The sequence below is a fragment of the Orycteropus afer genome, unplaced genomic scaffold (assembly GCF_000298275.1).
Source record: "Orycteropus afer afer isolate SDZICR_OR568_19922 unplaced genomic scaffold, OryAfe1.0 scaffold00007, whole genome shotgun sequence".
Classification (NCBI taxonomy): domain Eukaryota; kingdom Metazoa; phylum Chordata; class Mammalia; order Tubulidentata; family Orycteropodidae; genus Orycteropus; species Orycteropus afer.
Window position 1 is genome coordinate 3822927 of NW_006921594.1, and position 13441 is coordinate 3836367.

Genomic DNA, 13441 nt, shown 5'->3' on the forward strand with positions numbered 1-13441 from the left:
AAAGTCAATTTGATCAGAAATTAGTATTGCCACTCCTGCTCTCTTACAGTTGCCATTTGCTTGATATATCTTTTTCCAACCTTTGATTTTTAGTCTAACCATATTACTTTTTTCACAAACAATGTGCCCAGGTAAGCACTCACACATATACTGGGTGAGGCATACTATGCTCAAGAAAATAGCACGAGGCTGAGAGTATAGGGTCGATTGTGCTGTTTGGAAAAAAAAAAAAAAAGAGTATAACGCATGCGTTATTTGTGTAAAAATATGGTGTTCCTGATCAAGAGAAAATTACATGTACTGTAACACCAAAGGAATAGAAATTATGTCCTTGTGGCTGGCTAAAGTATTATGAACTTTATCTCCCATAAAATATAAATCTTTGCTTCCCTCCTTCTTCCAATTTATAAGTGGCTATGAAATGTCAAAATGCTAAAGAAGGTAATTTTCAAATAACCTTATGAAAAGAAATAGTATACAATGTGTAGTTATTTACTCTGGGAAAACTTTTCAGTATTTCTGTAAGTATCCACTTATCAATGTCAATGCCACTCTTAAGTGCCTTTTAAAAAAATATCTAAGATGAAGTTTACATTATTTCTGATTTAAAAGTTCTCCATTCATTTATTTTCCTTTCTTTCTTGAGCGGGAAGAGGGTGGAGCAAATAGAATGAAATCACAAAGTTTGAGCAAAGAGGACTAGGCTGAAAATTTTGATTAGTTTAACATTTATTTTTCAGCTGTTTATCGTAAAGGGGGAGGTGATGCCCAAGAACCCCAAGTTTGGTTCTGTTTGGGCAGTGCTGAGCACCTTGAAGCAGAACATTAAGGAGACACATATACAGCATTCATGACTCACTTTGGAAATGATCTTTTTTTATATGCCAACTTTCTGATTCCTCTTGGAATTAGATTTATTAGACAGCTTTTGCTGTCTGAAGCCTAACCCTGCCATTTACCCTGACTGGTTGGGTAATTCCATAATCAGGCATAGATTATGTGGAACAGGTCTCTGAGAGATTCTACTTGTATTTTAAGAAACATATAGCATTTTTGAGGTATATGACACAGTGACATCATAGGATTTTAGGAAAATCATATTATTACATATAGTAAGAACTACTATATTTTGACAGTTTTAAAAGTATCTGAAACTCTCAAAGCATATGTGTAACATACCTGTAAACTGCAGTAATATTAAAAAGATGCCTGCATCCTGACCCTGAATAAATCAGTTAGGTAATGATAGAAAATGTGAATTAGTATCCTGATGAACACTATTTGCGGAGACTAAGATAAAGGATCACTTCCTTAAAAAAAAAAAATTAGTGTGCATTGGGTGCAAATTTACAGAGCAAATTTGTTTTATGTTCAACAGTTTGTGCACCTTTGATATCATGCACCGATTCCCATCCTTGACTGTAACAAACTCTCCCCCCTCCCATCCCTGTGACTACTGTCCCCTTCTTAACTATGTACTCCTGCCTGTCCAGCTTTCCCTCTAAGAGACTGCTGCCCTTCTGGTGTCTCATGGCTGATTGCTCTAAGGGGAGCATCTCCCCAGAGTAGGTGAATGCATCACCCTGGGGTAGGTGTTCTGCATGTAGGTCTTCTATTGTTGGACAGAGAGCCAATCCATGGGAGTGAGTCCATTCCTAGGCTGGAAGGGTAACCTGGGGCCATAGTCGTGGAGATTCTACCAGACTCTATCTGATCAGTAATTCTGGTTATTTTTGTGCTTTTGCATTTTGTTCCACATTTTCCCTCCCACTTTATCCAAGTTCTCCAGTTTTGACCCCTTTCTCAGTGATTGGCATTGGTAGCTGGGCACCATTTACTTCTTCTGGTCTCAGGGTCATGAATGCTGAGGTCCTCATGGTCCATCTTATCCTTGAACTAATTGTTTTCTGATGTCTTAGATTTTCTTCATTCTTCTTTGATTCAGATGAGAGGAGACCAAAGGTTGCATCTTATATAGCCACTTGAAAGCTTTTAAGACCCCAGTCGCTACTCATCAAAGTAGTTTGTGGAACAAGATTTTATGTGCTATGTTGTGCCAGTTGAGCATGATGTCCCTCGAGACTATGGTCCCAAGTTGACAGGCCCAGTGATTCTCTCTCTCAAGGTGTTTGGTTGCTTCTGAGAGGTTACTCCAACTCCTTCTTCTGTTCTATAATGTGTGGCCAATTTTGTAGCACAAGTGCATATGTAAGACTATCTTCAGCCAAATCTGTCCTTGGTCTAGGGTAAATTCCTGTTCACTGACACCTACCTGATCTTTTCACCTGTCTATGCATTTATCCATAGCCTGGTGTTTGGTGTTAGTGATAATGCAGTATTGTGCATATAATAGTACTTACCTCTGTTGTCTATATCTTATGTGTACTTTTCAGTGTTCTTCCTTTCACCAATATCATCATGCTGGTTGGTCACAGACCCTTTCCATACCATCTCTACCTTCATCCAAGTCAACATGTGACTCCCAGCTGTTGTTGTTGTTGTTATGTGCCATCGAGTTGGCCCCGACTCATAGCGACCCCTCCTTGGGTTTCCGAGGCAGTATCACCACAGAAGTAGGATTGCCCAACCTTCCTTCCGAGGAGTGGCTGGTGGGTTTGAACCGCCAGCCTTCTGGTTAGCAGGCAAGTGACTTAGCCACTATGCTACCAGAGCTCCCGACCCCCAGCTAGTCCAAAATTTTCCTTCCCTTTCCCTCCCCTCCCCAGTAACTAAGAAAATGAGTTTCTTTCCCTGAGTAAACCTTTCCTTGACTTTTTACAATAATGGACTCATACAATATTTGTCTTCTGCAATTGACTTATTTCACTCAGCATGACGTCCTCCAAATTCATCATCTCGCATTGTGAGATGATTTATATATTCTTCATTATTCTTTAATGTTTTATAGTATTCCATTGTGTTGAATATACCATTGTTTGGTTATCCATTCATCTATTGATGGGCATTTAGGTTATTTCCATCACTTTGCTATAGTGAATTGTGCTGTGATGAACATGGGTGTATCTTAGATGGTCTGTTCATGTCCTGTCTCTCATCTCTTTAGGATGTATTCCCGGAAATGGAATTGCTGGATCAAATTGTATTTCTATTTTCAGGTTTTTAAGGAAATTTCATCCCATTTTCCATAATGGTTGTACCATTTTGCTGATCCAACAGCAATGTATGAGAGTTCTAATCTCTCCACAACCTCACCAGCGTTTGTTATTTTCTGTCTTGTTGAACTTTGCTATTATTGCTGGGGTAAGATGCATCTCTCTAGTGTCTAATGATCATGAACATTTCCTCATGTGTTTGTTGCCTGCTAAGAAAAAAGATCCCTTTCATGTAAGATATAAGAATTTTTCTTTGGAGGGTAGTCCTTTTTATAGCTTGTGAATTAAAGATGTGAGATAGAATGGTAAACATTCAAAAACATAAATAACTAAGTAAAAGTGGAAACACAGGATTTGAGTAATATGGCAGTGGAGAATGATCAATGTGATATTTACTACATTTCACTAGTATTATTAATAATAACATTTATTGAACACATCCATCTCTTGGACATGACACAAAATAATTGCCCTGAGTAAGGAATAGGAATTAGTTTGGAGAAAAAAAGAGTCACAGAGAGGTTCAGTATTTTGCCTGAGGTCATGTGGCTAATAGATGGCTTAGCAACCCAACCAAACCCATTGCCTTCGAGTGGATTCTGACTCACAGTGACCCTAAAGGACAAAGTAGAACTGCCCCATAGGATTTCCTGGGCTACAAATCCACAGAAGCAGATTGCCTCATCTTTCTCCAGTGGAGCACCTGTGACGTTCAAATCGCTGACCCTTTGAATAGCAGTCCAATGCTTTAACCATAGCACCACCAAAGCTATTAAACAGATGGTATAATGAACAGCAAATAACAGAGACAATTGAGCTTTACATCCAGGTCATTGTTATCTTTTTCACTATGAATTGATTCTCTCCAAAAAGAATACTGGCATGGTGGCCAAAAAACTTCTGTTTAGTTCTAGCTTTGCTGCTAGTCAGCTTATGTGACTTCTGTCATATGGTTTAAACTCCCTGGGCTTTGGTTTCTTCATCTGTAAAATGATAGGATGCAACTACTAAAGTGTTAGATCCTTTATAAATCTGATATCCTATGAACTCTAGGAATTTGGAATAAGAAGAAAAATAAATTTTTGGAAAGCTACATGGGACATAGAGGTAGAGGGTCTGTAGAACTCAATTTTTGCACAGTTAACAGCTGACTTAAAATTTTTTTTTTTCGTTATTGATTTATTGTTGTTGTGCATGATGACCCCATGTCCAGCGGAACAAAGCCCTGCCTGATCTGGTGCCATATTTATTATTGTTGCTGTGTCTTGAGTTCATTGTTGTGGCTGTTGTGTCAATCAATCCGTCTCATCAAGGATTTCTCTCATTGTTCCTTATTCTCTATTTTACCAAGCATGATGTCATTTTCTAGGAATTGGCCTTTTTTAATGATATGTCCAAAGTAAGAGACGTTGTTGTTGTTATTTGCCGTCGAGTCAGCCCCGACTCATAGCGACCCCTCCTTGGATTTCTGAGGCAGTATCACTACAGAAGTAGGATTGCCCAACCTTCCTTCCGAGGAGTGGCTGGTGGGTTTGAACCGCCAGCCTTCTGGTTAGCAGTCAAGTGCCCTAGGCACTATGCTACCAGAGCTCCTAAGTAAGAGAGGAGGAGCCCCCAATTACTCAACTGGCTCAGGCCTTGGGAGGGGTGATTCTCATGATGCAACTAAAGTCAGGCAGGGAGAGGCACTTTTTACAAACCTATTATCATGATTTAATCTATAACAAGGTGAGATAGAAGCTCTGGTAGCATAGTGGCTAAAGCACTTGACTGCTAACCAGAAGGCTGGCGGTTCAAACCCACCAGCCACTCCTTGGAAGGAAGGTTGGGCAATCCTACTTCCGTAGTGATACTGCTTCGGAAACCCAAGGAGGGGTCGCTATGAGTCGGGGCCAACTCGACGGCACATAACAACAACAACAACAACAAGGTGAGATAAGAAATATTAAAAAAAATGTGTTTTATCTCATAATGCTATATAGTGCCAGGCCGTATCATCATCAATCACCAGTTCTTCATCTTTTTCTCAATTTTTCTAAAGTTTTTTTAAATAAACTCTTTAGATGTAATTGATCATATGACTGATAGTTTGTAAGTAGGCTTTTATTTTAGATGCTCTTTAATCTAGACGAGAGAGCAGCCCGATTCTCTTAAAAAAAAAATCCTGAAATTATAATTAAGCAAGTCAGGTTATACACAATATTTTGTTTCTTTGGACCTCCAGCTCCAATTACATTATAATGCTCATTTCATCACACTTTCACTATTTGTCCATATGTGGTCCTCTATTATTTATTATTTATTTGAATATTCATTTGAATATTTAACTAATGTAATATTTGTTGTTGTTGTTATGTGCAGTCGAGTGGGACTCGACTCATAACAACCCCTTCTTGGGTTTCCCAGGCGGTATCACTATGGAAGTAGATTGCCCAACCTTCCCTCTGAGGAGTGGCTGGTGGGTTTCAACCACCAGCCTTCTGGTAGCAGTCAAGTGCCTTAGGCACTATGCTAGCAGAATGTGTAATAAGTACCTGCAAAATTACCACTCAAAACAATAGCTAAATTCCTTTTCCCATCCTTTCCTCTCACTTAAATTGCTCTACCTGATATAACTATAATCTCGAAAATCAAGTTCATCATTCTCTTGCTTTTTTATATATATTATATTTCTGTGTTCCTTGCTACATATTTTTCCATTACCTGAGTAAAATTTGCTTAGTACAAAAGAATATCTTCTTATGTAATATTTGCTATTGTTCATGTAATATTATATTGTTAAAATTCATCTATTTTCTTGTTGTTGTTTTGTGGTTTATTAAATTTGAATGTTATAAATATCCCTTTGTGTGGTGTACCATAGTCTTCTTTCCTTTTTTTTAAAACCACTCCTCTTCTAATGGACATTGGGGTTGACTGCAGGTTTATGCCGTGGATGACGACAACACTGCTGCGGACCTTGTTATAGCTGTCTACTGTCTATGTGTGAATTGAAGTCTTTACAATATCGTCTTCCTATCTATGAACATAGTATATTTCTCAGTTTTTCTAGGTCTTCTTTAATGTTTCTTGATCAATTTTATTCTTTTCCCTGTACAAGTTTTGCACATCTTCTGTTAGTACTTTTTTTCGTAGATGTATGATACAATATTTACCTTGTGTTTATTTCTATCTTTTCTTCTTTGTATTTATCCCCAAATCTAAAGATTTTCATTTTACTTTTAATATTTCTGTATTTACTGTTTTTATAAGACATCAAAAATAATAATAGATTTATTGTTAATTATTTGTTCCTAAAATGAGTTAGAAGTAGGCTCCTTTCCTTTTGAGTCAATCACTTTTTAAAAATTGAAGTATTTTAGGAGAATTGAGTTAGAAAAAAGTGATTCATAGCATTTTGGTTGGATGAAAACAAAAATTTTTGCAATAACTTATTTTTCCTTTACAAATGATATTTTGAGCATTTTTATGGGAATAAAAAGGAAGCAACAACAATAATAGCTGTTTGATATCTTTTGTAAACAGACATTTTATACATGGATAAGGAAAGGGATGTCAACTTAGAGTTGGATTCCGCAAAAAATCATCTTTGCATTGTTATTAGATTTACTGAATGACATAGATATTTAGAAATTCAGTGATTATCAGTTATATAAATAATATTTTTTTCCTAACAAAATTACATTTATATGGAGGTGTTATTTTCACTTACAGGCCCACTGAAGATACCAAATATTTTTGGTAAAGTTAAAATTAAGCTTCATAGATATACAAAAAGCTGAAAGTTACCCACTTACATAATCAAGATGGAAAAGTTTGCAATTTTCTCATGATTTGGTGAATTAAAATTAGCCAAATTTTATTGATTTTATTCCTTGATTCTTCCCGGGTTTTGGATCAAAATTTCCTGTGCAATGAAGACCAGACTCTATCACAGAAATTGATTAGCCAGAGTCCAACTCTCCAGATTTCTTTTCTTGCAGAAAAGGTCATTGAGAAAAGTCACTAAAAGAAAAATTCAACTGAGACAATATAAGATAATGTGGATGCTGGGCCAAATATTTCTGATACATTGACTCATATCCTAACTGTATACAAAATAGGCTTTTTCACTAACATTTTTCCTGCTGACGGTAATTGGCAAGTCTAAATTCTAATGATTTCACAAATATACCTACAAACAAATAACGTTAGAGAGAAAGTCTTATTTATCTTTTACAATAGTATGCAGAATGCAACAGAAAAGAGAATGTAACCTGAATCATTTTAAAGAGAATATATACTCGCATGTGAGCTATCTGAAGTCCAGGTTATAATTGGCCTGTGGCAATAGCAGACAGTCTTTTAACTGAGTATAAATTTAGCTACCTTTTCAGTTTTCAGTTAGCTTGTGTTTTCTCCTTTTCTGGAGAGAGAGTTAATGTTATATCAGTTCAACTGGAAAGAATTTTGAGTAAAATGGAACACCAAAAAATTAATAATTGAAACATTAGAAAGCAATTTCCACAACCACAAAGGGACTGTCAGTTTATAAAACTTTATCATTTAAACCAAGAGAAACTTGTTCACACTTGCAAAGATAAAATTAATGAATGATGGAATAATCTACTTTTACATTTATTTTTACTTTACTATGTAAGTTTTGGGAGCTCTGCTGGCGTAGTGCCTAAGGCATTTGACAGCTAACACATAGCATAGTGGCTAAGACACTTGCCTGCTAACCAGACGGCTGGTGGTTCAAACCCACCAGGCACTCTTCGGAAGGAAGGTTGGGCAATCTACTTCCGTAGTGATACCGCCTCGGAAACCCAAGGAGGGTTCGCTATGAGTCGGATCCGACTCCATGGCAGTGCGTTGCATATATAAATTTTAATATAAATAACATAATCTCATTTACATATATGGCATTTTTGAATTATATTTCAGTTTTTCCACTAGCAGTATTTACTATGACATCATTCCAGAAGATTAATTTTATTTGAAAAATACAAAGTGAGATTTTTAAATATCCAAGGTTATATAATACATATTTATCTTGTTATTGGCTTGAATTTCTCACTGTATAAAAATATTTAAAAATGTCATCTGAGAAAAAAAAATTATAACATTTTGTTTAAATTTTAACAGTAAAGAAGAACTACCAATGTCATCAAAAGGGGATGAGTTTGAGGATTCCAAGTTTACAGGTAATAGTTATTTAATTTTTAAATATCTCTCTTTTGTTAAAACTTACAATTAAAAAATCTCATTACATTTAATTATCTAAACTTTTCAGATAACTATATCCCAACAATTGTTTGTTCTTCTGAGGACCAGGAAGACTTGAAAACCAGTGATCAAAATGAAAAAGATATTAACAGGGAATATGATGAACATAATGAAAAAGAATTAGAGTTGATGGTAAGTGTTCTGGTTGCCATGGTATTGTTGTGTTGTTGTTGTTATGTGCAACCCAAGGAGGGGTCACTATGAGTGGGAGCCGACTCAATGACACACAACAACAACAACAGTAGCACAGTATTAGAGAAGATAAATCCATTTATGCTTCAAAGATACTGCAATACCTGCCTTTCAATAACTTCAACTAATATAATTTGCAAGTGTGAAAGAACAAGCTAATCTGTGCTTGCATCTCCAGCTTGATCAACGAAGTACTTTGATTTCAGTATGTTGCTTCCAGTCTCTGCAGTAGTAAATTAATGGCATTCATTCCTTATCTCTTAACCAGAGGCCCTGAGTAATAGTTTATAGGAATTACAGGAGAGGTAGCATTATCCTGATGTGCATTCTAATCTTTGTGACAAATGTACACTTAGCATAAACTCTTCATCTATGAAATGAGAGGACTGGACTAGATGATTGCTATCATCCAATCCTATAAGTCTGTGGTTCTTGCATTAGCAGCATTTATTTTAACCTCCATCTTTCTGAGATCTTCAAAGTTCCGTATCATTGTAGAGCATTCAATTACCTAGTGAGAAGAAATTAGCCTATGCCATTATTTTTAAACAGGACACAAATTCTGTACTGTACAATTTAGTATTAAATTTGTTACCTAAATTTCACACTTGGTGAACATTCAATCTGTCTGGAATTTTGGGGGTGCTTTAGATAGCATTTTTTACCACAAAGGAAGAGATAGCAGTAAATTAGCCACATAATGCAATTATCCTTTACTGTATTTGGCTAGCACTCCTATCATTGGGATACATGATTCATAATCATCTAAGATTAAAATGACGTTTGCCACCTCAAGTGTCAGAGCTGAAACAGAAGAGATAGACCTCATCTCCTCCCCCACTCATTCTCCATAGTGATATGGAAGCTGCATCACTAAAGTATGCAATTTACTTTGCTCCAACTTTAAGAAACTACAAAGTTGTCACCCATTGTGAGAATTCTCACCAGCTGAAAGTTAACATTGCCATTTTTTTCCCCAAAACCACAGAATGTAATGAAAGAGCCCTGGAAAATCACATACTTCACCAATACACCTCATTACAATGAGCAGGCTCAAATATAAAAGTTTGTTTAGAAGTTACTGAGATTGTACGTCTAATAAATGAACAGGGAGCTATAATTTAGATGCTAATTTGCTCCATGCTGACGTTAATGCATAAAACAATGAAGTTTTATAATAGATGGAAATACAACCAAATCTGTGAAACCCACAGGCATTGGCTTACAAGACAGCTGTGCAGTTGACAAGTAACATGAGCCTTATGTGAGAAGAAGGGGAAAACGTAAGATTTGCATATAATTATTGAGATCATGCAAATGTCAGTTATGAGGAGGAAAAAAAAAAAAAACACACAGGCATCTCACTGTTAAATCCTGACAGTTGGCATCACTGAAGAGCTCAAATACATTTGAGTACCAGTTGGCAGAGGGTCATTAAAACAGAATTTGCAGAGACATTAACTCCCTCACTTTTCTTTGAGTGACGTTTTGCTATTAATAGTTTGCAGAGGCTTTGCAGAAAACATATTAATAAGAGAAACTGTAATGGGGCAGCTACAGCAAGTGTAAATGCAGCAAGGGGCACCCAGGAAGCTGCTCTCTAATTGATTAGCGTGGAGCTATCAATGTGTATATTCTAAGTGAGGAGAAAGTGCAATGACAAGCAAGAATAGTTGAATAATAAAATGTGATATTTGGAAGCTGGGAAGGAGAATGATTAATTTGGACTCCTTTTCTTATTAATCTCATTCCCAAGTCATACCCCACAAGGATCTCCCCCAAAACATCTGGCTTACAGAGTTTGTATGAAATCTACAATTAAAATGAGTCAAGGAAATCTACCAGATAATTACTAGCTGAGTTAATAAAACCTATATAGTTTATTTTGTACATTTGAAATGATCATTTGGTCATTTTTTTTTTCATCCTTTAAGATAAATGAACGCTTAATACGAAGTAGAAGCACTCCTTCCAGAGATGAAAAGAATCCATCTTCAACAGATCCAGTCAAATTTCCCAATAAAGTTGAGGAGTTAGAGAAGAAGGAAATCCATGGTGAAATATACACTGACTTGTTCAAAAGGTCTTTGTCTTCAAGTTCATCAGCAGAAAGCTCCTTAAAGGGAGATTTTTACCACCATGAAAAATATTCCTCAGAAAATGAGTGTTGTTATCAACCTTCAGAAAAAATTACTTCAGGTGTGGGAGAAATCAAGCCATCATTGGGAGATGCTAGTAGTGATGAATTAGTGCAATTACATGTTGGGAGCAAAGAAGAACTGGATGATGATGCTAATCCAGCCCATGGAAGGGAAAGAGTGCAGGTATCTTGTCCCTTCTCAGATCAACTAATGGTAGGCAGCCTCAAGGAGAAACATCAAGAAGAATCTAAGAAAACTGAAGTAAAAGATTGGGAATGTTTAAGAAGAGATTTCCTTTCAGATGCATCTACACATCTGGAAGAATCAAGTGGAAAAGGATCTTCCAAGAAAGATCATGGCAGTGGTGAGGACGGGAAAGAACAAAGAGTACATTTAACGCTTCATGAAAAAGGAAACAACACTTTTCAGCCAATCTTTCATGACCAAGAAAGGAAGATAGGCCACCCAGAAATAAGTGTGGGAGTGATAGGAGCTAGCAGCAGAGACCTAACTGCTCCCTCGAGCCAGGAGCCCACAATCCCCAGCCAGGCAGTAACAGCAGATACCACTCATTCACCAAGGACATATTTAAGTTGGGAAGAAGTTGTGTTAACAGCCCCAGAGTGTGATTTCACAACCAGCAAAGACACCACTTTAAGGACACCTGGGAAGGTTTGTTCAGCAAGAAATGGAAGTGCTTTGAGGAATGATTATCCTTTTCAAGTTCAGGAAGAAAAACCCGATTGGATTAATACTGAAGATCAGAATAAGAATACACAGCATAAATGCAATTGGAATGTTCTGGAAAGTCAGAGAAAAGTAAGAGGTAGTAAGACAAATATAACAGGGCAGAACAAAGGACCAGGAGATTGTGAAGACATGTGGGAAAAAAGAGATAACATGAGGAGTTTGAAAGGTACGCCTACAGAAAAATTGTTTACCTGCCAAGAAACAGGGAGCTGTGAACTGTCTTCTCTAGCTGATCATGGTATTCCTGAGAAAGCAGAAGCAGGTACAGGTTATATAATTAAGACAACATCAGAAAGTACTCTAGAAAGCATGTCTGCTAGAGAAAAAGCAATAATTGCTAAGCTACCTCAAGAGACAGCACGAAGTGACAGGCCCATCGAGGAAAAGGAAACAGCGTTTGATCCACATGAAGGGAGGAATGATGATTCACATTATACCCTTTGTCAACGGGATACAGTACGTGTAATCTATGACAATGATTTTGAAAAGGAATCACATTTAGGTATTTGTAATGTACATGTAGATGAAACGGAGAAGGAAGATACCATGTCTATGTACAGTCCTGGGAAAACACATGACAGGGAGAAAAGTAGCACTGAAATTATAACATCTGTAGGAGAATCCTCACAGGTCATTACAGGGAATGGTAAAACAGCTTCAAAATTGGATTTACATTTGGAAGTGTTGCCATCAGCTGAAAAATTACTTCCAGAAAATACAGATCATGGGCAAGTCCAAGCATTATCAATGAAAACAGACTTAGACGTCCTTGTTCCTTCTGCGTTTAACATTAACACAGCTTCTCCGAATGGTTTGCAGGTGTCCAATCACTGTACCAAAACTTCAGTGTCATCTTATGAACAGGCAACTGCTGTAGAGGATGAAATTACTGCCGTGCCTATCCAATCTATTTCTACAAAATCAAAATATAATTGTAATTCAACAAGCGAAATCCAGGGTATTGAGAAGCACCCTCAGCCTGGGTCTACACCTGAAGAAGTTTCTAAAAGCTCAGAAGGAGTGACATCGAGTAGTAGAAGAGAAAGATGTGTAGGTCAGATTTTGCAACAAGGGGAAGGAAGTGAAAAAAAATCTCTAGGGTCAATGACATTAATCAGTGAAACTTTTGAGAACAACAAGGAAGAGAAAGGGCATGAAAATGAAGGATTACTAAATTTTGGACAATCTTGCTCTTCAGGTGACAAGGCATGTGAAAACTCTGCCTCCTCTAGTCTCTTGGCCCAAGAAAGTCAAACTCAAAGCAGTGAATCTCTGCTTTCAAAATACATCAACTCTAAAATACCGTATTTCCTTTTGTTCCTGATTTTTCTTGTAACCATTTACCACTATGACTTCATGATTGGCTTGGCGTTCTACCTTTTTTCATTGTACTGGCTATCCTGGAAAGGGGGGAGACAAGAGGAGTCCGTCAAAAAGAAGTAACCTCAGCAATATTACCATTCTCTCTTAAAACATAAGCTACTTAGTCCTAAACATGTGGATTGGTGAAAGAGACTATTCATTGTTCAAAGAGCCAGTGCAGTTTTTCTCTTGAAGGATCATTTAAAAAGGAATGCGTATGAAGTTTGCTCCTTCATATAAGTAATTATTCTATATAGGACCATTATGTTTGGATCATTAAATACCTATATGAATATGAGATCTGAAGCACGTCAAGTTGAAATTAGGTACAGCTGTTGCTCCTTAGCAGGCTATGAAGCTGCAATGCTTCACATCTCTTTAGACTTAAAGTGCCATTTCTTGCATTCATTTCTTCTGCAGTAAAGCTTCATTTTTTTTTTCCCCTGCGAGTATTTTGCCCCCTGTGGTTTTTAAAAATAGATGAAACATAGACAATGGCAAAAAGACCTTTTTGGTCTTTTAGCGTTGACCATGGAATTTGCAATTACTGATAGATCAGATCTTTCACCCTGCATTTTGTACTTTTTAACAACACCCTGTATATTGAAAAGTGTA

General features: G+C 36.9%; 1 protein-coding gene across 1 annotated transcript in view; it reads left to right on the plus strand.

The window, feature by feature from the left end:
• PPP1R3A (protein phosphatase 1 regulatory subunit 3A) overlaps positions 1-12907 on the plus strand; it is a 49632-nt gene extending 36725 nt beyond the window's left edge. Inside the window, exons 2-4 of the mRNA XM_007944143.1 lie at positions 8241-8299; positions 8389-8513; positions 10508-12907. Of these exons, the coding sequence (XP_007942334.1) occupies positions 8241-8299; positions 8389-8513; positions 10508-12907 (2584 nt within the window). The remainder of the gene's footprint in view (positions 1-8240; positions 8300-8388; positions 8514-10507) is intronic.
• Positions 12908-13441: the final 534 nt, after the last annotated feature.